The 25,992-nt window shown below is 35.9% G+C and overlaps 1 protein-coding gene across 20 annotated transcripts in view; it reads right to left on the bottom strand.

Moving 5' to 3' along the window:
• The window catches only part of MGA (MAX dimerization protein MGA), a 236,355-nt gene that overhangs the window by 61,312 nt on the left and 149,051 nt on the right, over positions 1–25,992 (bottom strand). For all 20 annotated transcript variants that reach the window (XR_011970197.1, XR_011970201.1, XR_011970200.1 and 17 more), the window contains 4 exons: positions 14,841–14,972; positions 14,535–14,639; positions 10,345–10,997; positions 8,803–9,148 (listed from right to left, as the gene is read on the bottom strand). Coding sequence is in view for 15 of the 20 variants with exons in the window: in XM_072623199.1 (XP_072479300.1) it covers positions 8,803–9,148; positions 10,345–10,997; positions 14,535–14,639; positions 14,841–14,972 (1,236 nt within the window). In the remaining 5 variants the exon portion in view is untranslated. The remainder of the gene's footprint in view (positions 1–8,802; positions 9,149–10,344; positions 10,998–14,534; positions 14,640–14,840; positions 14,973–25,992) is intronic.

The following is a 25,992-nucleotide window of genomic DNA, read 5'->3' as shown; positions in this document are numbered from 1 at the left end:
CCACATTTTCATATTGAGAATATATTTCATATTTCTTATTGAGATGACACCAAACAAGTAAGTATTAAAATATATTAGTAAGAAGCATAGTGTAGAGAAGAATACTGGACCAGAAATTTAAAAACTTGGGTTCTAATCATAGTTGCACCACTAATTAGCTAGCCATCTGTCTGACCTTAAAAGTCACAATCGAGGTACAAGATATTTCATAAAATAATAATATCTCTAATGCCAATCTCACAGTTGTTATGAGAATCAAATGAAGAAACATAGCACTTTGTAAAGAGTAGAGCCACATATAAAGGTGGTATTTAGAAGGATTTCAAAATCTGAATAAATAGCCTGCCACTTCTCAAAAGTATGATGCCCCTTGTTCTGGATAATATCCTCCACCAACAAGATCACTCTACCTCAGTCTATATGGTCTTACCTTTGATTTCATGCCCACAAACATTCTACCTCCAAAACCAAGAACTCCTGAAATTCCTTGATGTGACCATAATGTCTTGGCATTCCACCTGGTCCCAGACTTCAACTGTCCTAAACTTAATTTCTACCCATAACAATCTCCATAAAATGATTCTTAAACAACCTTCTATTTATTAAAAACTTCCATTTACCTCTCCCAACTTTCACATACCATCTGCTCTGGTCCTTAAATGTTAATCAGTTCAACTTTCTATGCCTCCTTGACTCCATCATGTTGCTGCTCACCCTTTTTCCAAACCCCAATACAAACTCACACCACCCACCTTCTACACTTTTCTAATTGTATTAAATAATGCTACTAGATTGAGTCACCTAATTGTGCTGACTAAATATACTACAAATTTGTTACCTAATCTCCACCAGGCCTTCAATGTTAAATCCTTTTACTCTACCTTCACTGACTCTAACCCACTTACAACAGCATGTTTCTAACTTTGTTTCGTTCAAGTCCTTTACACTATTATTAGGAAATAATAGGAATTCATTCTTCCTCAACAGAGAAACTTGCCTCTCATAGTTTAATGAAAAAATTAAAGCTATTCACTGTGAACTCCCTCTTTAAACCAATCCATACCTTAAATCCCCTCACCATACCCTCCACTCTTTCTTCTTCTTTTCCAGCGTTGGAAAAGGAGATAGCCTTTCTCATTGTCAACATCAACACCCTGCCTCCTCCTAACGTAGTCGTATTTCCTCGAGGAACTTGCCCCTTCCATTGTCTCTAATCTTCCTTGGTTCCTTCCATATTTTCTACAGAAACGACTGATGTCCCTGGTTCTTTAAAAAAAATCTTCAATTGACCCTACCATCCCATCTCTTCATCTCTCTCTCTTTTTCATAGCCAAACTCCTAGAAAAAGGTATCTACTATGCAATAGTTAATGTTGGAGAGATTGCAGAAAAGTACACTGGTGTACTTGTGATGGAGCTGTGAACTGATACAACTACTTTGGAAAGCAACTTACAATTACACAAAGAAAGTGAAAATCTTCATACCATCTGACCAAGAGAATTTACTACTGAGTTTAAACTACAAGGAGACCACCGATAAGAAAAAAAGCTTCTACTGATAATAAAGTAACTATATACATGAAAATATTTATGACAGCATTTTTTTTGTAATAGCAGAGTGGAAACAAAGATGACTTATGCTTGAGGAAGGGCTAAACAAATTGTGGTACAGGAATGTAATGAAATATTACTATGCTTTTAAGAAATGATAAATGAGATGAATGAAGAGAAGCTTGGAAAGAGCTACTTGATTTTACGCACAGTGAATTAGAGCCAAGAAAATATACGCAACAACTATAACAATGTAAATAGAAAAAACACCCCCCCCATACACAAAATCAAAAGTGAGTACTAGAAAATTACTACAAAATTAATAGACCAAGAATGAAAGAAGAGATACAAGACACTCTCAAACCCAACTGTTTACAAAAGAGGGAGGTTTCACAGGTGTTGCACATCACACATCTTCAAACTTTTTTGATCTATTCATCAGTTAGGCTGATTTCTGCCTCTTTTGTCTTTTTAAAAAAACATTATTTGTTATATGGGATAGTGGAAGAAAGGGAAAAAGGAAGGGAGGGAAAAAAAAGGCATTTATTTAAGCACCTACTAGGTCCCGGGTACTGTGCTAAGTACTTTACAAATATATCATTTGATCCTAACAACCCCCTGAGGGGAAATAGTACTGAGGGACACAACGAAAAATAAAAAAAATCATTATTTCTATTCTGCCACTTTCACTTCCTCAACATCCACTCATTTCTCAATCCCTTACCATATGACAACCTCACTGAAACTATTCTTTCCAAGAAAGAATACCTCTTAAATACGAAATGATTTTGTGGTCTTTAGAGCCTTGTTAACATCTGGTAACACCATGAACAAACCTCCTCCTGATAAAAACTGTTTCTCCTGCCCAGGTTTCTTCTAACAATTCTTCCTTGATATTTCCTACCTGTCTGACCATTCCTCAGTCTCCTGTGCAGGATCATCATCCATGCTCCACCTCAAGTGTGAAAATTCTTTTCTTTGTCTATAATCTTTCTCAGTGAACTCAGCTCCCATAGGTTCAACTATGATCTCTTAAGCATATAACCCCTAGATCTACAAATCTATTTATTATCTCTATTCCTGAGTTCCAGCTGGCGTCACCAACCAGACAATACCAAAGACATGACAAATTCAACATGAGCCAAAAGAACTCGTTACCCTTCCCCTTAACTTGCCTAATTTTAGCCAAAGCACCTTCATGCTTCCAGTCACCCAAATGTGTAACCTTAAAGTCATCTCCAATACTTCACTTTCTTATGCCTTCCTCACAACATCCAGTCAGGTGCCATGTCTTAATGATTTTATATTTTGCATCTGTCCCACTATCACTACTGAAATGCTCATCAACCTACCTCAAGCTTCATTCTTTATCTCTTACCTGGGCTGCTGCAACAGCTTCCTAATTTTAGTTTCCCTGCTTTCTGTCTCTCCCTGCTCCAAATCAACTCACACAGCTGCTGATAAAGATTTAAAGCTTTCCTTGCCAATAGGAAGAAATACAAACTTATGTTTGGTGTTTAAAATGCTTCACAATCTGGTTCCAACCTATCCTTCCAAATTGATTTCTCAGTACTTGTCTTCACTGACTCTACTTTCTACTTGATATTCCCCAAAGCCAACACACTACTTTTGGACTCCTTGTTTTGAATAAGCTGTTCACCATGATAAAAACGAGCTCCCTCACCTACACTGTCCTGGAATTCTTTCAATGATCAGTTCAAAGACAGGTCCTAGAAGAAGTCTTTCCTGATTCAACATCAACAAGCATTTATTAAATTCTCTGCAAGTCCCAGGCAACATTGTAAGTGCTGGAGATGCAAAGAAAGGCAAAAAGATGATTTGTTCAGTCAAGGAGCTCAAATTCTAATAGAGGGAGGGGTCAATCCCAACCCTCTCCTCCTCCCAGAGCCTTGGAGAACCAATCTCCAAATAACATAAATCATCCTCACCTGAAGTGGGATCAGCTGGCAGCACTCTGAACTGCCAGTTCAGAAAACTGAGAGACAGAGGAAATGAGACAAGACCCTCTGTGCAAGGGGACTGTATAGTACTTCACTAAGCTGGAGGTCAAGAGCCCAGCATTCAGCTAGGGCTACTTCTGTCTCCCTTAAAATTCATTTGGGGCACAGGTCTAGGTTAATGAACCCATGAATTGTTCAGAGTAGGAAACTGAGACACTTTGAGATCCAGCTCCCAGAGAAACTATCATTCAAGGCGACAGTGTAAGAAGGATACAACCAAGGAAAGTAAGGGGGATAAGGGGGTAGGAGAGAGAATAAAACTAACAAAGATCTCCAAAAAAGGAAAACTCAAAGACCTTGAATATAAACAGATAAATCTACTAAGAAAACTAATAACAGAAGGAAATATGGCCTCCTGATCTAGTAAATGAGTTCAGGCATCTATGAATAAATACTGAAATACAAGGGAAAATTGTCCAACACTTGATGAGACAGAGGGCTGGGGAATGAAGAACATGGAACCATATGTTCTTTTCAAGTAGTTTAAAAAAGAAATGAGAATTATGAGAGCAAAACGCATGACCTGCAAAACAAAAATAATGGACTTCAGAATAGAAAAACTTGAATCTAAAATAGCATGTCTCATAAGAAACAAAAGAAAAAAACAATGAACTGGGAATGAAAATACACAGAAGTGAAGGACAATCTAGAAGAGAAACAAAAAACAGTAACATTAAAAGAAAATGTATTCTCTATCTACAGTGATCTTGAAGACAGGACATTACATACAGTGCAAAAAATAAAACAAGAAACCTGTCCAGAGTTTCCTAACACAAGAAATTAAATATCAACTGAAAGACCACTGACTGCCTCCAGAAAGAAAAAAAAAAGACTCAAGGCTACAAACTCTAAGGACAGAGGAGTCAAAATGAACAATTCTATTCAGAAATAAATTCTGCAATTGAACAGGAGACTTTCAAACACAAAGGAAATGAATTCTGAAAAAGAAAAAACTAATTCTACACCATCCAAAAAACTCAAGGAATGGAAAAATGTATTTTTGAAGAGCAACTGAGCTTAGAATGCAGGCCCAGATAATCTATTCTGAAAATCTGAGCTGAACTATAAATGAAAAAAGATGTACAATTCAATAACAAAGAGATATTTGAAACATCCTCAGAAAGATAACAGACCTAAAAAGATTATCTGCTTTTCAAACAGCCCAGTCAACAGAAATGTAGGAGAAGATGAACAAATGAAGCAGCCAAGAGAAGTAATGAAGTAACAGCAGAGAGACCAGTAAGAGACTTCTCTCTAAATATACACAAAGGGACAGAACAAGACAGGAGTATAGGCAGAAATCAGGTAGAGGCAATAGAGGAGAGGTAGGTGTGGGACATGATGGACAGAACCTGGTGACATGCTGCCTACAGGCGAATAAGTGTAGAAAGGTCATGAAAAGGAGCTGGGCAACAGAGGGATAGGGGTGTATGTGACAAGCCTGGGGAAAATCAAGGGCTAGCAATAAGAGGAACAAGGAAGATACTACCTTTTGAATCTATGGCAAGAGAAAGAGTTTATAACCAAACAAGGGACAGAGAGGATTACAGATGATAAAAAAGATAATTCTGATCAGATAAAATTTACAAAATGAATGGTGTACAAAATTTACAAAATGAATATAGTTAAGATTGGAAGAGAAATAGGTAACTGGTGACAAAATCTTGACAAGTTCATCTGATAAATGTCTCATTTCCAAGATACAGAAGAACTAATAAAAAATTTATAAATAAGTCATTCTCAAATTCATAAATAGTCAAATAATTTGAACAGGCAGTTTTTAAAGGAAGAAATCTAAGCTATCAAATGCCATATAAAAAAACTGTTCCAAATCACTAATAAGAGAAATGAAAATTGAAGCAACTCAGTTTCCTTTATCTTACTTCCACCAGAAAAGTCAAGCTAACAAAAAAAAAAAAAAAAAAGACAAATGTTGGAAAAGCTGTGGAAAAATAGGCACATTAGGGCATTGTTGGTGGAGATGTTAAATGGTACACATTCTACAAAATAATTTGGAAATAAGCCCCTAAAAGTTCCTGTGCTTATCTATTGATAAAGCAGTACCACTACTATATGTCTATACCCTAAAGAGATGAAAAAAGAGGAAAAGGAGCCATAAGCATAAAAATATTTATAGCAGATCTTTTTTATCAAGGCAAAGAATCAGAAACTAAGGAAGTGTCCATCACTGAAGAACAATTAATTAAATTATAACACACGTATGTAATGGAATACTATTGTATCATAAGAAACAACTAAGGAGTTACTTTCAGAGAAAATATAGGAAGATTTATCTGAACTGAGGCAAAGTGAAGTGAGCAGAATCAGAAGAAAAACTTACGCAATGACTACACTGTAAAGCCAACCAACTTTGAAAACTTTAATTAGTCCAAACAATAATATGACCAGGTACCATTCCCAGAATACCAATAATAGCACTAAAAGTATTATCCACCTTCTAAGACAGAGGATATAAGACTCAAAATGTAGGATGAGATTTCTATTTTTAGACATCATCAATATAACAATGTTTTGCCTGATTATGTATATTTTAGAAGGATTTTTGGTTTTTATTTTTTGTTTCAATATGGGTAAAGGTAGGAAAGATGACTTTGGATAGAGCAGTTTCAGTGAAATGATAAAGTCAGAAACCAGATTGCAGAGAATTTAGAAGCAAATGAGAAGATAAGAAAGACAGGTACCTAGTATACACAGCTTTCTCAAGCTTAACAAAAAAAGAGAGGGAAGATAAAGGAAAATAACTAGTAGAGATAGTGAGAACAAGTGTGTTTTTTTAAAAGATGGGGGAGATACTGACATATCTGTAGGCATATAGGAAGGAGCGAGTAGATAAGAGATTGAAAATTAGAGAGGGAATAAAGTTGTGGGCAATCTGTTAGAGAACACAGGAAGGGAGGGGGATCAAGAGTACATTTACATGGGCTTGCCATGGCAAGAAATGGAGTCACTTCACTGGAGACAGAGGTGAATGAGGTGACAATGGGAGAAGATACATAAGTGATATGTGAAGTGGAAAAGAGAAGAGAGAGCTCTTATTGAATGTATTCAATTTTGGGGTGAAAGTATGACTCAAAGTCCTCAACTAACAGTATAGGAGATGGCACTACTGTGAGAGATTTGAGGAAGGATGAAAAGGTTTGCAACAGCCAGAACAACCAATGGGATAGAGAATCAATAATATAAGTGTAAAAGTAGTGCCTTGCTACAGCAAGGGCCCATTTGAGATTATACAGCAAAAACACCCTTACCTTTACACAATTTTCTCCAGCACATTCAGTAGCACAAGAATAGAAAGAACAAAGGAGACCGATGACAGGAGTAATAATACAACATGTTTCCCAAAGCTGGTCGTGCTCTTCCTCTACCAAAAACCACTACATCCTTTCTCTTTACTCACCTATGGATAATGGACTTTATAAACACTTTCTAACCATATCTCAAAATGCTGCCATACCCTCAGCCATCATCCTCATCCCTATACCTCCTCTTTCAAACTTGGAGCTGGGAATCCCTAGGTCCCTCAACTAAGAGGCAAATTTTTGTCTTATGTTGTCAACTCCCCATGCCACTTCCTAGACATCCCTTCACCGTAATGTTTACACTCCAACCATCAGCTTCATTTACCACTCCCCCACCCCCCAAACTTGGACTCCCTACCCATGGGTTCCCTAGCTCTGAAAGGCAAACTTTCACCTTATTTTGCTAGAACTACTCCTCCATACCATTTCCAGGCCATCTCATCACCATGACAAAGCATGCATATTCCACTTTAATCTCCATTTCTTTCAAGCTTCCCTTTAATTATAGTCTTCTCCCATTAGAATTTAGCTCTGAAAATGCAGATTGTCTTGCTTGCTCCTATCTATATCCTCTTTATTTATTTAACACAGTGCCGGGCACATAGTAAATGATAACTAAGTACTTCACCTATCCCTCTATTAAGATACATGTCTTCATTATCCAGTAAAGTCAATGCAAAAAGTAAAATATTCCTTGAGGAACAGTAACAATTTTGTTCTGTCTTCCTATCCTCAGTACTTAGCACAGTGTCTGGCTCATAGAAGGTGCTTAACAAACACTGTCTTATTAAATTTGTCTCTTCTTCATACTAATAAGAAAAAGGGATGGGATGGAAAATGATCCCAAAGACCAAAAAGGACATTAAAATGAACAGGTCTGATTTTTCATTACTATGGATGAGGTGTCAATTGTGAGTCATATTGTATCTAAGAATGGCACGTAATAAATAGTAAGATCCTAGGTAAATTAGATTTTCTAATAAATTGAAGTTGGTTTGATCAATTCCTCATCATAAAGGTTAATGGAGAACAAATTATAAAGACAGATAAGGGAAGAGAATGAAGTCAAGTGTAAATCTAAAATGCAAGAGTACATACATGAAAGAAAGGACCTTTTTTGTTTCTACTTACACTGTCAGAATCTAACACAAAGTCTTGTACTTAATAAGTGCTTAACAAGTGTTTTTTTATTTAAATTGTATATTACCTTAATGGGAGAAAGAGAAAAAACACATTCAAAAATAATTGATATAATGGTCTCTGAAATGTAAACTGACCTTGGGCCAATTAAACTTTTGGACTTTCTCCATACCTAATGAAAGACCAGAACAATAATTGAATGTCATGCTAGAAACTAATCAGGGAAAACTCACTAACTAAAGCAAGGCACTATTTTAAAACAATGCCTAATACTGGATATATAGCAATGAGATATGGATAAAAGTCTCCAAAGAATTAAAAAATGAATTATCACACAGAAGGCAATGAGAAATGGCATAGTAGATATGAACAGGCTATTTATGAGAAACATCAAAAAAAAAAAATAACATCAAGGAACCATATGATAGAAAGATGAGTTAGTCAACAGATGATAGGCAGACAGGCAGGTTACTCCACTGGTACCCTAGAGTTCAGGAAGAAGCAAAGCAGGTCTCTGGTAAGCTGGGTAGATTTCATGTCAAACGTATAAGATATGGAGAGCACAAGACAGTCAAGTATAGATGGGAAGCAATATGAATTGATGGAGAGAACTTCCAAATCAAAAGTCATTAATTCACTAAGTAGAAAAGAATCATATGGATTCAAAAGCATTAAAAAATTCTGAAATAACCATAACATACATAAATGTTTTCATAAGACTTCTCAAATAATACAAACTCTCCCTTCTGCTCAATTTCACTTAATACTCACTATATTCCACCTTCTTTCTCTTCTTTTTTTCTTTTAACCGATCTTCCTCCCTGGCCACTTCTTTTCCTCCTTCCTTTTTCTGATCCTCAAGGGTTCCAGAAAATATTGAGTCTCTTCGAGCAGCCTTTCTCAGGAAACGCTTTTTCTTGGATCTTCCTTTAACAAGCACAACTTTTCTTTTCAAACAGGTGCAGCCAAACATACAGTCAGGCCGGCGACAGTGAGTAGGTTGGCGTTTCTCCAAGGCTAGACTAGCACATATACAGCCCAGTCGGCAAAAGTCATTGTTGCACGGGGGAGCTCGTTTCTTGATGATTTTGTGGATGGGTTTAGTTTTGAGAGATGCCTAAAGTTAAAGCAAACACTTATAATCCTACTAAAATTTATTTCCAACATCACCCCTAACCACCACTAAATATAGTCTCATAATCTACATCAATACAATTTTAATATGTTCCACATTATGACTGCACTGAAACACCATCCTTCATTTGAGAAGCTATAAAAACTAGCATTATCAGATTGATTTTCATCTAGAATTCAACGGACAAAGTGACTGCACAGCCAAGGCAAGGTAAACTCTTTTATAAGAATTCATGGTCACAGATAGGCAAGAGAATGTTCTTATTAAACTTATCAACAAGAATGGAGTTATTTTCAATCGAAAACTCACTCACTCACACACACACACACACACACACACACACACACACACACTGTTATAGCAGGTGAGTGAGGGAGAATACAATACATGTTGAATGGGAGTATTAGGAGTTTAGGGATCAGTAAGCTACAGCCCTCATTCCTCATTAGAGATGACTATCAATTAAAAATATTTCCTACAAAGAAAAGTTTCAACATGTGAATGTGAAGATTTTCAGTTAAAGAATTCAGTCCCTCTGGGATTCTGATAAAACCCAGGTTTGCAGACTCATCAGGTTCTCCTTCCTCTTAGATTTTTGACTCATTTTCCATTTAGAAAATGAAAAGATTAAAAACAGAAATTGCTATGTTCTTTGTTTTTAAGGTTAAAGATATGATCAAATGTCATCTGACATGCACCCAGAGACCACTGTATCATTACTAATTTTAAAATTCTTATTGCAAAAAATTAAACCAAAATGCTACCTTTCCCTCCCCAGATTCATAAATTTAATTAAATTTCTGACATTTAGTACTTTTTAAGCAGAATTTTTCAAACCTGTTTTAAGAAGATCAGAAAATGTACTTATTCACATTCTGGGGATTGAAATTAGAGATTATAGAATAGCAAGCTGTCTTTATAAAGGAGAGGGACACTATTCAAAAGCACAATTGTACTGACTCCCTCTACTGGCAGGAGGAGATCTATACCCATGTGTCTGACTGGTAAAAAACAAACGGAAGAGGACATCTCCTTAGCTTATTTGTAACTAAGATACAAAGTAAGTTAAATGCTATGAAATAACTGATCCTCTGGTTGACAAGCCCCACTCCAACCTCCCTTCACTAACCACACTCTTAACATAAGCTTATACTTTCTAGAAAATAAAAGGTACGCACTTGAGCTGTAAGCAGAGTTGTTAAAGACACATCTGCTCTCTCCTCAGTGATGTAGGTCCGTGGTTTCCCTTCCCACAGGGCACAATCTTCCAAGTCCATCAGCTTCACCTGAGATTTAGACAATCCTGGAGGACGAGTTGCTGGGTGCTGCTGGTGATGAGCCTGCCTAAGACTGATCTGCTTTGGCAACACATTTTCATCCAAAGTTGGTACAGTGATGTTCTCTCCCTGACTTTCCAACATGTTATTTGGCGAAGTCTTGGTGGTCTTATCTCCTGGAGCTAAATGAGATGATTTTTGCTTTGGTGGAACGGGAGATGGCAAAATGGGTTTATAGGACGTTTTTGTTCGGCCACTGGAAACTGCTTGTTTAGTGATAGCCTTGGTCTTACGAGGGACAGAAGGTACAGGATGAGGCTTCAAAGAATAAGACGTAGATGGGGTAACAGTCGACTGCTTCTTTAGTACACTATCCAACGTTCGTACATAGCTGGTACTCTTGGTTGGTAACTGATATACCACAGGTGATGTAGGAGCATTTGATGAGAAGCCCATGCTAGTTTCCATCAGCTTGCCTTCATTTTCTAAATATTCATCAAGTTTGTCACTACAAAAGGCAGAGCGATTCTTCAGGGAACTCTCTGAACTGCCACCTAAAATTAAAACATACATTCCTTGAGAAAAGTATACTATAAAACCTGAAAAATGCACTATAATAACAAGTAAGCCTTTGACCAACACTGTACTAGAAAATTTCTTACTTGATAAGATATTCTGAGAAAGGAGAAAAAAGAGAAGTACAAACACTGACTAATCTTATATCCCATGCATTTTAAAACTTGTTATCTTTTTATTCTTCCTGTCTGTTCCTTCTCCAAATCACCCTTAAAAAAGCAACTCAAATCATCTTCATAATTCACCACTCTAATTACACCACCACTCTACTCAAAAGTCTAATGCCTGTTCATTAAATTCTAGATTCATTTATTCAAGGCTTTCTTTTATGTGGCTCCAAATTAACTTTCTATTCTCATATTATTGTCTTTCATTGACTTCCCCCTCAACACATTTTCTCAAACTGCCTCTCGTGTCTCAAACAAGAGTCTTTTCCATCATCAATTTATTGAAAATCATCCTTTCTTTTATAGCAGTGGAACTTTCCCAAGCATTCATGTGGAGAGAGAGGGAAAAAGAGGGAGAGAGGAGGGGAAGGGGGAGCAACGGGAGAGGGTAAAGGGGGGAGGGAGAGAGAGAGGGAGAAAGAGAGCTCTCCCCTACCTGCCCATAAGTATTCATGACATTTTGCTAAGCCATGGGCATACAAAAACAGAAGTTTATATAAACTTTTATTTCAGAGAGCATATGGTCTGAGAGTCATCACGTGTTTTTATATGCCAACAATTTAGCAAAATGCCCTGAACATTCAGAGATTTGCGATTCCATCAGTGAAAGTACTTCCTCTACCAAAAGAGGCATAAAGTCTTCAACAGCTGATTAAAAAAAATACCTCAAAATTATAGAGAGTTTTTGTTTTCAAAACAAGAATTCCCCACATCTCTACTTTGCCATTCTAAGTTTATCAATTATCAACTAACCTGAAAGACTTCAGAATTCCAATCAATGCAATGACAAACATGCTTCGTACCTCTAGGCAAAAGCATGAGGGACTAGAGGTGCAAAATGAGAATCGCATGTTCAGAAAGGGCCAAAGTGTGAACCTGCTTTCCTTAACTTTATTTGTTATAAGGACTATTTTTTGTGGGGCAAGGGGAGAAGAAGCGGGACACGAGGCAAATGGGTGGTAGTGACAGTGATACAAAACAAGAAGACAAGGCCATCTATGAAGCATTTTACAATATGCAGAAGAGTGAATAAAATTCAAATAAAGTTTACTGGTCATGTGACTAACAAAATAGAAGATGACTTTCTCTGACACTGATGACCTCTTTAAATCTCTTTGAAATAAGAATTATGCACAAGAGATAAAGTAATTTCAACTATATACAGTCTATGACACCAAAAATGATTTAACTGAAAGTGGTGAAAACAAATCCCTAATCCCTCATGCAGCAGCCCCACCCACCCAGTCACCCTGGGGTTAAGAAGGCCTACAGGAGAACTGAGTGAGAAGGCAAAGGAAGGGATTGAAATAAGTGCAAGAAAAAGAAGAAATCTCCTTTCATTTGTGGGAAAGGATGTTCCCATAAGTAAAAGAGGCACCAGATAATTAAAGATAGGAACCTTACAATAAGTATAATATAGAGGGATTTAGTGCTTAAAGAGACCAGTTATCCTACATCAGAAGGGAACTCTTGCAGGCAACTGGCACCCATAAAAGTGTGACCCAGAGACATGTCGTGGCAAATGAGAAAAAAAGGAAAGTAAAAACTGCATAATCAGAGAAAAGAAAATTCCTATGACACTTCTATTCTCTCTATCATCTTAAAGAACTAACATTTCTAAAAGTGAGGCACAAGAGAAAAAGGGACTGGGGTAAAGATTTATAAGGCATTATTAAATTAAAATAGTACTTTAAAACTTATTTCTCATTTAAAAAAAATTCATTAAAACAGGAAAAGATGAAGGGGCAAACAGAAACTAAAGAATAAAGAGTAGTAAGTATAAGGATCCCAAATCAAAGGAAATTCAAAAGCGAACAAAGACCACAAGTAGGGCCACGGTGATACAATCATCTTAAGTCTAATATACTTTAAAAAAACAATCTGTAAGAGAGATTCATGGTTTCATACATGAAGTTTTTTGTCTTCATATATTGAAATATTCTTGTTCACTAGTGTTTAAGTTCATCATTTTCAGAAAATAAAACATAATTGCCCATTCATCCATACTGGTTAAGTTTTGTTTTATTTCCTTTTGTTTCTAAGTCAAAGTAGAAAATATAATTTCTTTCAGTTTATATTTCAATGGAAATAACAATACATGTAAGAACACACAATTGAGATAACAAACAATGTGTCCACATAATTATGTCTAGGCAGACAAAGGGTTGGCTGGAGTGATCAAGAACCAAACAGAGAAGGCTTCAGTGAAGAAAATGTGTCTTGCAAAGTTTTGAGGGAAAATAGAATGCAGAGATGAAAGCTGTGTTCATGTTCTAGCTCTCATACTCTCTAAATTATGTGACTATGGGCACCCACTTAGCTTCTCTAATCCTCATTAGTAGCATCTCTTAAATGATAATATTCACACCTACCACAAAACCCTTTATACAGGGTGTCCCAGAAGTCTTATTCCCAATGATTTTGAGATATTACTAAAATATTCAAAAGGAAATCATTATTAACATGATTAAAAACCATGTGTAAAGCAGATTATTCTCCAACTACTAGGCCTATACCCTAAAGAGATCCAAGAAATTGAAAACGGGCCTATAAAGACAAAAATATTTATAGCAGCTTTTGGTAAAAAAAAAAAAAAAAAAAAAAAAGTAAAATCTAAAACTGTGCCATTCAACTGGGGAATGGCTGAACCAATTAAGATAGATGAATATAACGGAACATTAATGTGCTGTAGGAAATAATGAAAAAGATAATTACAGAGAAACCTGCAAAGACTTGTATGAACTGATACAGAGAGTAGTGAAGAGAATCAGGAGAAAAATTTGCAGCAATAATTCACAACAAAAACAAAGACTTCAGAATTCTGATTAATGCTATCAAATATGATTTCAAAGGACCAATGATGAGGAATGCTATCTATCTCCTGACAAAGAGGGAATAAGACTAATACGCATTATGAGGCACATACTTCTGGATATCGTCAATATGTAAATTTATCTTGCTTGATCACACATATTTGTGACAAGGATGTTTTCTTTCTTTCTTTTTGGGGGGATGGGTTGAGGAGGAAAAAAAATGCTTGATAACTGAAAAATAAACATTTTTTGTCAAAAAAAGGGAAGATGATACTTGCTTTGTTGTCATGTATGTAATGGAAAGAATTAAGCAGCCATAAGAAAGCTGTTGCAATAATCTGAATCTGAATTGAAGAACTAAAGTTACAACTACAGAAATGAAGGTAACAGAATAAATGAGAAAAATACAACGCTTTTCACAATTTATGGTTCAATTTACATCACAAGGGAAGCAGCAGAAAAGAATAAGCATCACATTTCATGTTTTGTAGAACATTTGCTCAATGTAATTATTTCATTGTAAATATTTGGTTACCTTCATTCTTAGAGGAAGAAGCACTATGAAACTTTCCTCTCCACCCTTTGATCTTAGTGAAGTCATTGGTCTTCCCTGTCCTGGAAACAAAAGGAAATCCAGCATCTGAAAGAGAAAGAATTCCACAAAAAGTCACTAAAATTCCAAATGATTATTTAACATATCATTTGCTAAGATATATACCATTACACAAAAGACCTGATTTCACTTGTTATTCAACAAATATAATCTTACATTTATATCATACACAACCTTAGCCCTAAATAATAAAAATACTATTTGATTTTTCAAATGCTATTTACTCACCTGGAGAGCTAGGATTGGTTCCTCCAAGGTTCCAGAGAGGAAAGCTAGTGGCAGGAGCCAGAGGCAACTGTACCCCCAAATATTTAAGGTCAATACTCATTGTTGGATCCACTGAATTCAGTTTCAAACCCACTGCGAGATATAATATGATATAGCATTAAAAGAAATCATATTTCAAAAATAAATCTAAGGAAAAACATATTTTACAGATGACAAAATTGAGATGTTAAGTGACTCTCCCATGACCATTCATATTAAATGGATCAACACATTAAGATATACCTGAGACATATTAAGAATTTCTAGAAGTTATAGGTAGAAGTTTTCAAATGCAATTTCAATTTACATAACATATGATGAACAGTTGTTCATTCTAAGAGATGAAACCTTTAAGAAGCTATTACACATGCCAAGTATCCATACAGCCACATAAAAAGTCTCAAAAAATGTTAAAAAGAAAGCTGGCACTAATAAGCCTAACTCTTGGAAAACAAAGTCTTATTCAAAAGACTATATGAAAATACCTAATATACAAAAACAAAATTTAATTTCTAAAAGAAAAACCATAAGTAACTTAACATTCAAGAACATACGCATTCATTCATTCATGTCTTGGGTTCCCAACCTTTGAAGGTTCCTATCAATAGCTGACCACAGGAGAAACCATGAAAGAATGAGCTTTTCACTTGACTGATAACAAAGAGGCCTAGATGTCAGTTGTAGCTGTGTGAGTATAAAATAACAAGTGAATGAATGAAAGCCTGTGCTCTCCAAGTCTTACTTTCCTCAACTGCGAAATGAGATGATTTAACAAGATGAACTCTAAAGTCCCATCTACTTTTAAGAAATAATAGTGGAGTAGTGCATAGAATGCTAGACTTGGAATTAGGAAGATCTGAGTTCAAATCTAGCCTCAGACATTTATTAGCTATGTGACCCAGGGGCAAGTCACTTATCCCCTGCCTGCTTCAGCTTCCTCATCTGTTAAATAGGGACAATAGAGCAGTAAGAGAATAAGGATTTATTCGTTTCTACTATGTACCTAGTAATATGCTAAGCTCTTTACAAATATTATCTCATCTGATCCCCATGTAGAAACCCTGGGAGGTAGGTGCTATAAGTTTCATGGAATTAGTTTTATGGATTTGATTTGGTTTAATTTGTGCAATGGGCACAGAATAGTAGTGACAGGGACAGATCAAAAATATTTCTAAGAAGGATGACAGAATATCGTGATTAGTACTGGCTTATAAAACAGCAATTCAAAAAGAATATGAGAGCCTGAAGAAAATCTGGCATCAAATTCACCTAAGCCAGATCATTCCAAGGGCTATTACAGAAGATACTTGGAAGAGGACAACAAAGAAATACAAAATGGAACAGATTTACCAAAATTGCTAAAGTGATCTACTATCATCTTTAACAAGAGTAAAAACCCCACCTCTGTACTATTTCATCTTGGTAACCCAATGTACTATATGAGAAAATGTCAATGGCACATAAGATGAAGTTAGGAAGAGAGGGTAGACCTGATCCCCTAAACACTATGTACAGGAGAAATTTGTGCTCAAGGTGAATTTCAAGGACACTCAGGAACCAAATGTCATAGCAGCTAGAGGAAAACATTTTAAAAAAGAAAAGATCGGGCACAGTATTCTAAAAACACAAAAATAATAAAAAGAAATCAGCAATTACCCATGGATAAAACGTCTTTCTTAGATTTAGAAAATTTTGAATAAACGAGAAGGCAAGATTTTTCATTCTACAGCAAACAATATATTCTTAGCCACAAAACTGACAAAGACCCCAAGATCTAACTGTGCCTTTCGTTGACTTTTTTTTAGCTCAAACTCTCCACATTTAAGGGATCTCCCACAAATACGGCTGATAAAAGCAACCACAGATAATGCTGATCAGTAATTCACGGAGAACAGACATCAAGCTATAGAACAAGGAAGCAATTTCTCTTCTAAGGTGTCTACTACTATCTTGGAAGATACTCTGTTCATATGCCCATAAAGGAAAAAATTCCCATTGATAAATAGGGTTTTCCAAATGCCTGTATTCAAAGACAAAATATCTAGCCCACCAAAGATCCTTCAATTAAATCCGAAGTAATTTAAAAGATTGGTTGCATTACAAAAAATAAAGAAGAATTTCATAGATTGTAACTTAAACTTGATGGGCTTAATGTCATATAAACACACACACACACACACACACACGGTTCTCATCTGAGTCCCTGTAGCTATTTTTTTTAATCCAAATTTGTGGATTTTGTAAATTGTACAGAGCTCTCTAAGGAGCCATATGTTTCTTGTCACAGTGTCACTCAACAAAACCATTCTACAACTGAGAGTTGCACTGCACCATGAGAAGTCAAGCAACTTGCTCAGGGTAAAGCAGTCAATATATGTATAAAGTGGGACTTGAACCCAGGTCTTCCTGACTTGAAGCAGGTATTCTATTCACTGCACCATACTGCCTCTCTATAAATTGTATACAGAAGAAAAAGTCATCATAAAACAAAACTATTAACTTTACTTGAACACTTTCAAAATTAGTTCCCCTCTCCAATACTAGCTTAAACATTTTAACATTAGCATTTATATTCCTGTCCAACATTATCGATGCCTTTGTTACTCAGTTATATCAGATATAAACATATGTGCTATGTATCAACATTTTCTTCTGCAATTTAAAAATATTTCTTTATTTTTTTAATAACCATAAGCTTAAAGTCAAGTGTTAGTGACAGAGTGCATCACACAAGCAAATGAAAACGTAAAAATTGTGGTTGATATGAAATTAGAAGTTATCTATCCTTTAAAAAGTAACAAATGGGTTGACATCACATGTTCTCTTCACATACAAGAACAACTTTATATTTATTTTGAATAATGATGCAGATACCAAAAGCAGAGCTAAAACAACGCTAACTGTATAAACACCAACATATAAAAACAGTGAGTCAGAGATAATGGGAATACACTTAGTAACATGGATAGATCTTTACAAAATCAACCTGAGTGGAATTTTAAATGAAAGAAAATTTCAGTAACTGATTTGTTGGCAAAAATGTTAAATGGTAATTTGAAAACTAAAACTAAAACCTTCATAAAATGAAAATCTCTTACCTTGGAAAAAACAAAGCTAAAGGCTCTCTATCAGAAATATACAAGTCTCAACATAAAGTGTGGTTGATTGAGATTTCTTTGACCCAGAAGGAAAAAAAATAAAAAAATGGCATTAAAGATTCTTATTCTAAATAAAGCTATAGGCAGCACATTTCAATTCTAGTAACCTTAACAAATGTGGATCTAGCAGAGGTATATCAGTTAATCATTAAAGTGAATATGGAGGAGGATGAACCTACAGGCTCATCAAAGAAAATGATTTGAATATCAAAGCATCAAGAAAAGGTTTTGGGGAAAAGAAATTAATGAGGGCCTTATAGTATTTATTTAACATCATCTTTAAGATCCTACAGAAAAAAATCAAACTTGAAATAAAAGAGGACCTACCATGCTATAATGGAATTTGGGAGTAGGGGAAATTATCCCCCACTAAAAAACAAAATCTCCAAAACTTCTAAAACTTGATTCATCAAAAAACACCTACTATATACCACATGCTATGTGGAAAAACAAAGACCAAAAGGAAATACTGATTTGAAATTACTTTTTTTAGGGCCAAAAAGAGTTGGCAATGGGAAGAAGCTTCAAGTGAACCAAGTTATATTATACTACCATGTTTTGTTGGAAAATTATCCCCCCCAAACAAAATAAAAATCCACATTATCTTGATTCATTCTTTGTTCACTCTAAGAATTACCATCATTGAGATTATAACCTAAATGCTGTTAAAAATAAGATATTTAATTTTCCTAACTTTTAATTTCACTTTTCAATGTGACATGCCAGAACTTTTCTCCATTATTTCCCACGAAATGTTGGTTCCTGATTGGATTCACTTTAATTAATTTTTCCCAGTACTAGTTAATTTCAGGGAAAAAAAGACACCTTAGTGTTGTGTTTATCTATCCATCTATAAGATAACTGTAAAAATCTATACACAAGTATGGTATAAGCCTAAGCTATATACATATACAATATAGGCATATAAAACGAGTTGACATCACACTTTCCTTTCATATGCCAAAAAGAACTGATTATATACCACATACCAAGTCAGTCCTTAGATCTGTCAGTCTTCTGACAGATAAGATGGGCCCAAAATTGAGGAAGAAATGAAGTTGCATTCTGTTCGGAAAACTGAAAAGTGTTTTTAATAATTCCAAACTACTTGCAAGAGTAAATCCTAATATTCTAATATTCTCCAATGTTCCACAGATGTAGATCATGGAACATGAGTATTTAGAATTCTAAAAGTACAAGTAACCTAAAAAGTAATTTTAAAAAAATCCAGTGTGGATCTACAGAACTTAAAACACATTAACAAGAACAATTTACACTGAAGCAACAGCATGAAAGATACCGTAGAGAGTAGGTTTGTACATAGAAAGGCTTTTACCATGAGTGACTCTGTCATGAACTTGAAGGTGAGCAAACCCAAGAACTGTAAAGAACGTAAGCAATATAGCAGCATGCCCATGTAAGTCACGATAACTAGATGTTGGTCTTCTGTGAACACCGTTAACAGTTTTGTGAATATTAACTACATATGCTCACCCTAAGTTCTTTTTGAGTAAATCATAACCACCTGTGCTATCAATACCAGCAAATTAGTTTACTGGCCCAAACACCCTTGGGAACTGATTATCTATTACATAACTCCTAAGTACCCTGGCAGGACTTCCATAAAACTGAGCCATGCTAGGCCTAAAGTGACACCTTTTATCAGACTGATCCAGTGCAGCAACACTGAGCAATGTCTGCCACCTGGCTGTGGTGCCATGGAAGCTCACGCTGATATCAGCTCTACAAGCAGGTAAGAACAAGAGCATGAGATTCAGGCTGCAACTACTCAGAAAAGAGCAGGGAAAATTTAACTTCCAGCCATTACTGTCCACAGACCTAACTGCCTAGAATTACTCCAGCCATTCATACCCCCAGACCACAAGTCTTCACACTTTTCCCTTATCCTGAGAGCAGTAAAAGTTGTCCTTTGGGTCATACTAATACCCAGTTGGGAATCTACATTAACTGTAGGAGTATTAAGAAGTTTCTATTTTGTGACGTGGAAACATGGAAAGGAGTTTTTCCCTTCCTGGTTAAGTAACTCAATGCTTCTTTATTGAATAATATATTGTACATATCAGTTTAACTGAGACTAAACTTCTAACAATTAGACATTTCTAACAATTAAAATTCACAGTAAGTACCCACCACAGAGATACAATGCATGTCAAATATGGATTACTCATATAACACCATGGGAATCTGTACACAAGAAATCAATAAAAGAGCCTGGCACAGTACTATTAAAAAAATAAGAGAGGCATGGTGGTACAGTTGAAAGAACTCTGACTCTGGAATCAGAAGACCTGGGTTTAAATCCCACTATTGATACTAACTGCCTGTGAAACCTTGGGCAAATCATTTAACTTCCCTGGTCCTAGGTTTTCATTTGTAAAATAAAAAGGTTGGACTAAATGGCCTCTGAAGTCCCATCGAGATCTTTAAGTCTGTAACATAGGCCTATTACATCTACAGATATGGACAGCCTTAATGCTTAACTGCTACCTATACCTGACATGATAAAAATCAGAAGATCTTTGATATAGTGGGGATATATCCTCTATTATTTTAAAAACAAAAAGATAACAATTACACAGAATGAGAAAATATGGCAAAGCTCTTTGCCTCAATGGGGAAAACATACCAAACAATGAAACTAAATTACCAAAGTAAATATTATGACCATTAAATTTATTATTAAAATAAAACCTTACTACTTCAGACAGACTAAAGGGAAGCCAAACTTGAGTGAAAAGTTAAAAAAAAATACTGAACTAGATCAACTAGAGTTACCTAAGTCTCTAATTATGAACAGAAAATTAATATATAATCATAGACAGTTAATATATAAAGCATACTTTTAAAGTATCTTGAGATCTGAGAAAGAATTTATATTTTAAAAAATCCTTTCTTACACTATTATTGTATTTAGAAAATCCTGGGAAGGCACGCAGCACATCCCAGGGAGTGAAGAGCGCAATCGAAAGTGGAAGGGACAGGATGCCAAACAGACTTCAGGGAGCCACTACCAGCAGGAGTTCCCAGATGACTCAACCCACATACACCACAGACAGCTTCAAAGGTCAGTGGGAGGGCTCATTCACCTAGTAGAGGGGAGCACGGTCTGGACCCAGGCAGCAGCCTATGCAGCTGCAGCTCCCATTTTTGGAGACCTACACCTAGAGCCCCTGGAGGAATTGAGCAGCTGATCCGAATCTCAGCCCTGAGCTTAGCCCTGACAAAGAACTCAAAAGTCAAGTAACTGGCTGGGAAAATGCCCAAAAAAAGGCAAAAAGAATAAGACAACAGAAGGTTACTTACTTGGTGAGCAAGTATTTTCTTTCATCCTTTCAGATGAGGAGGAACAATTTAGGTCTTCAGAGAAAGACCTAAAAGTCAAGGCTGCTTCATACAAAACCTCCAAAATTAGTATACAATGGTCTCAGGCCAAGGAAGAGTTCAAAAAGGATTTTGAAATCAAGTAAGAGAGGTGGACGAAAAATTGGGAAGAGAAATGAGAGCGATGAAAGAAAACCATGAAAAGCAAGTCAACAGCTTGTTACAGGAGACCCAAAAAAATACTGAAGAAATAACACCTTAAAAAATAGACTAACTCAAATGGCAAAAGAGGCCCAAAAAGCCAAGGAGGAGAAGAGTGCTTTAAAGAGCAGAATAAGCCAAATAGAAAAGGATGTTCAAAAGCTCACTGAAGAAAATAGTTCTTTAAAAATTAGAATGGAACAGATGGAAGCTGATGACTTCATGAGAAACCAAGAAATTACAAAACAAAACCAAAACAAAGAAAAAATAGAAGAAATGTGAAATACCTCATTGGAAAAACAACTGACCTAGAAAATAGATCCAGGAGAAACATTTAAAAATTATGGGAGTACCTGAAAGCCATGATCAAAAAAGAGCCTAGTCATCATCTTTCATGAAATTATCAAGAAAAACTGCCCTGATATTCTAGAATCAGAGGGTAAAATGAATATTGAAAGAATCCACCAATCACCTCCTGAAAGAGATCCAAAAAGAGAAACCCCTAAGAATGTTGTAGCCAAATTACAGAGCTCCCAGGTCAAGGAGAAAATATTGCAAGCAGCTAGAAAGAAACAGTTCAAGTACTGTGGAAATAAAATCAGGATAAAATAGGATCTAGCAGCTTCTACATGACAAGATCAAAGGGTTTAGAATATGACATTCTAGAAGTCAAAGGAACTAGGATTAAAACCAAGAATCACCTACCCAGCAAAACTGAGTATAATACTTCAAGGGAAAAAATGGTAATTCAATGACATAGAGGACTTTCAAGCATTCTTGATGAAAAGACCAGAAATGAAGAGAAAATCTGATTTTCAAACGCAAGAATCAAGAGAAGCATGAAAAGGTAAACAGGAAGGAAAAATCATAAAGGACTTACTAATGTTAAACTGTTTACATTCCTACATGGAAAGATAATATTTGTAACTCTTGAGACTTTTTTCAGTATTTGGGTAGTTGGAGGGATTATACACACACACATAGACATATAGACAAGAGAGCACAGGGTGAATTGAATAAGAAGGGATGATAATCTAAAAAAAATAAAATTAAGGGGTGAGAGGAATATACTGGGAGGAGAAAAGGAGAAATGCAATGGGGCAAATTATCACTCATAAAAGAGGCAAGAATAAGCTTACTGAATGGAGGAGAAAAAGGAGGAGGTGAGAGGGGAAAAAGTGAAGCTTAATCTCTTCACATTTGGCTAAAGGACGGAATAACATGCTCACTCAATTTGGTATGAAAGTCTATATAAGACTACAGGAAAGCAGGGGACAAGGGGACAAGTAGGGTGAGAGGGATGACAGAAGGGAGGGCAAATGGGAGAAGGGAGCAATTACAAGTTAACACTTTTGGGGAGGGACAATGTCAAAAGAGAGAACAGAATAAATGGGGGGCAGGATAGGATGGAGGGAAATATAGGTAGTCTTACACAAGATGACTATTATGGAAGTCATTTGCAAAGTTACACATATATAACCTATACTGAATTGCTTGCCTTCTCAGTGGGGATGGGTGGGGAGGGAGAAAGGGAGAGAAGTTGAAATTCAAAGTATTAGGAATGAATTTTGAGCAACATCTTTGCATATAACTGGGAAAAAAGAAATACGGGTAATGGGGTGTAGAAATCTATTTTACCCTACGAGAAAAAAGAGAAGATTGGGATAAGGGAAGGGAGGGGTGTGATAGAAAGAAGGGCATATAGAGGGGAGGGGTAATCAGAATGCAAGTGGTTACAGGCTGAGGAAGGGGAGAGATGGGGAGAAAATTTGGAACTCAAAACTTTGTGGAAATGAATGCTGAAAACCAAAAATAAATAAATATTTGTTTTTGAAAAAAGAAAATCCTTATTAAAAGTTAGTGCAATAATAAGCTTTCATCAAGTCCCTGCCCAAAGTCTCACCAATTCAAAATTAATGGTAGTTTTTACTGCATATAATTTCCCTGGTTGCATAATTTGCAAAGTTTTTGTACTCCCAAGTACGAAATATAACTAAAGAAATGAAGTGAAATATGTAAAATCTTCTTCCAATGTACCTGTCAAGCATGAAATGTTCATCATTAATTTAAAAAGTGAAATGATATGTAATTACAATTTAAAAGTATTGCCAGGATGGAACAAAGATGGTGAAAAAAGATAGGAACTCACCTGGGTTCTCTACCATTAAATAATAAATACCCTCAAACAAATTCTGGAGCCACAGACCCCACAAAAAGACAGACTGAAACAATTTCCAGCCAAAAACAATTCAGGTTTTCAAGCTAGGTGGCACAGTTATAGAAGTGGTAGGCCTGGAGTCAGGAAGTCTCATCTTCTGGTGTTAGAAACTTAACTAGCTGTGTGACCCTAAGCCAAGTCACTTAACTGTCTGCCTTGGTTTCCTCATCTGTAAAATGAGCTGGAGAAGGAAATGGCAAATCACTCTAATATCTTTGCCAAAGAAACCCCAAATAGAATCACAAAGAGTTAGACATGACTGAAAACCAACTAATAACTGACCTAAAAGATAACACTCCAGATCATTCCTAAAAATGAATTAGTATATTTGTTTTCAAAGTCCTGTCCAGTTAAGTTTGGAAAGCTGCATTATCAGGAGGTTGACTACCAGATGACACATTTTTTTTGACCATAGCAATTCACACAGTCTACTAAGGCAGAGAAGTGTTGGCATTATGATATACATTAGAGATTAAGAATACCTGAGCCAACGATACCACCGACCTTTTATTTTTAAAATATTTTACTTTTTTCTATCAGCAAAAATTCACCTTTTTATCCCCATCCTCAAAAAGCACTCCCTACTTCACTGATAATGAAGAAAAAACAAAATCCTTGTTACAAACATGTACAGTCAAGCAAAACAAATTTCCTCACTGATCGTGTCCAAAAAAAAGTCTTACTCTGTGCTCCAGGTCTTTCTTTCACCTCTCCATCAGGAGATACATGGCACATTTCATCACGAGTCCTCTGAAATCATGGACAGTCATGAAACAGGTCAGTCCCTAATTCTTTCAAAGCTATTTGTTGTAGTCATGTTGTTTTTTCTGTAACTTGTTCTTTTGATTCTATTCACTTCACTCCACATCAGTTCATATACACTTTTCAGGGTTTCTCTGAAATCATCTCTCCCGATACACTAGTATTCCATCAAGTTTATATACTTCACCTTGGGCAGCCATTCCCCAATTTATGAGCATCTCCTCAGGTTCTTGCCTCAAAAAAGAGCATTATTTTCATACCTCCTTAAGGTCTGTTTTCCTTAGGATTAACCTTTTAATTTACTCTACCCTCCCTCTTCCACCTTTCTACCATTTCCCTCCTATTCCCTGTTGAGTACAATTTATTTTGGTACCCAACTCTGTGTATGTGTGTTCTTCCCTCCTTTTATGAGTTCAGATGACAACGAGGTTCATCAGTCATTTGTCCCAAACCCTCCTTGTTTGGGTAGATGTCCACTTGTGCACCCTGATTATGCAAGATAATTTCCCTTTCTTTTCCTTCTTTCATTCCACTCTGTCCGGGTGTACTCCCCCCGCCCCCATTCCATTTTTCTTTTAAGATTATCAAGACAACTCAATCATTCTTAGGCTTCCTGCCTAATCAGACACTATCGCTCCTAATGATAGGGATCAGAGAAAATACATATATCATTTTTCCATATTTGAATGTAAGCCGTTGGTCCTTGTTTAGTCCTTTATCATAGTTCAGTGATGTTTACCTTTTTATCTCTCTGTTCATTTGTGTTTGCACTTCAAAGTTTCTACACAGCTCTGCATTTTTTCATCAGGAAAGCTTCAAAGTCTTCTTTTTCATTAAAAGTTTACTTTTCCCTCAATTTTGCTGGTTAAATAATTCTTGGCAATGTCTCTATCCTCTTGTCCTACAGAATATGGTATTCCAAGCTCTCCACTAATTTACAGAGGTAACTGCTAAATCTGTGATCCTGACCATGTCTCCCAATACTTGAATTCATTGTTTCTGGTTGCTTGAATTATTTTTCCTTCGTCCTGGAAGTTTCAAATTTGGACTGTAACATTCTTGGGAGTTTCCACTTAGGAGTTTCAGGAAATAACTGGTATATTATTTATATTTCCAATTTTGCCCTCTGGTTCTGAGAAATCTGGACATTTTTCTTTTAAGACTTCTTGAAATATGACATTTAGGTTCTTATTTTACTCATGGTGTTCAGGTGGTCCAATGATTCTTAAATTTTCTCTTCCCAATCCCTCTCATGTCAGTTCCTCTTGCTATTCAAATACTTTATAAAATTTCTTCTATTTTTTTCAGCCTTTGGATGTTCTTTTTAATATTTCTTGTTTCATAGAGTCACTGGCTTCTATTTGGTCCATTCTAATTAGGTTTTGCTATCTATCGTGCCAAGTTACTCATTTCTTGTCTAATTCTTCATATC

This window comes from Notamacropus eugenii, chromosome 7 (assembly GCF_028372415.1).
Source record: "Notamacropus eugenii isolate mMacEug1 chromosome 7, mMacEug1.pri_v2, whole genome shotgun sequence".
In the NCBI taxonomy this organism is placed as follows: domain Eukaryota; kingdom Metazoa; phylum Chordata; class Mammalia; order Diprotodontia; family Macropodidae; genus Notamacropus; species Notamacropus eugenii.
This window is presented reverse-complemented; position numbering and strand designations above follow the sequence as displayed.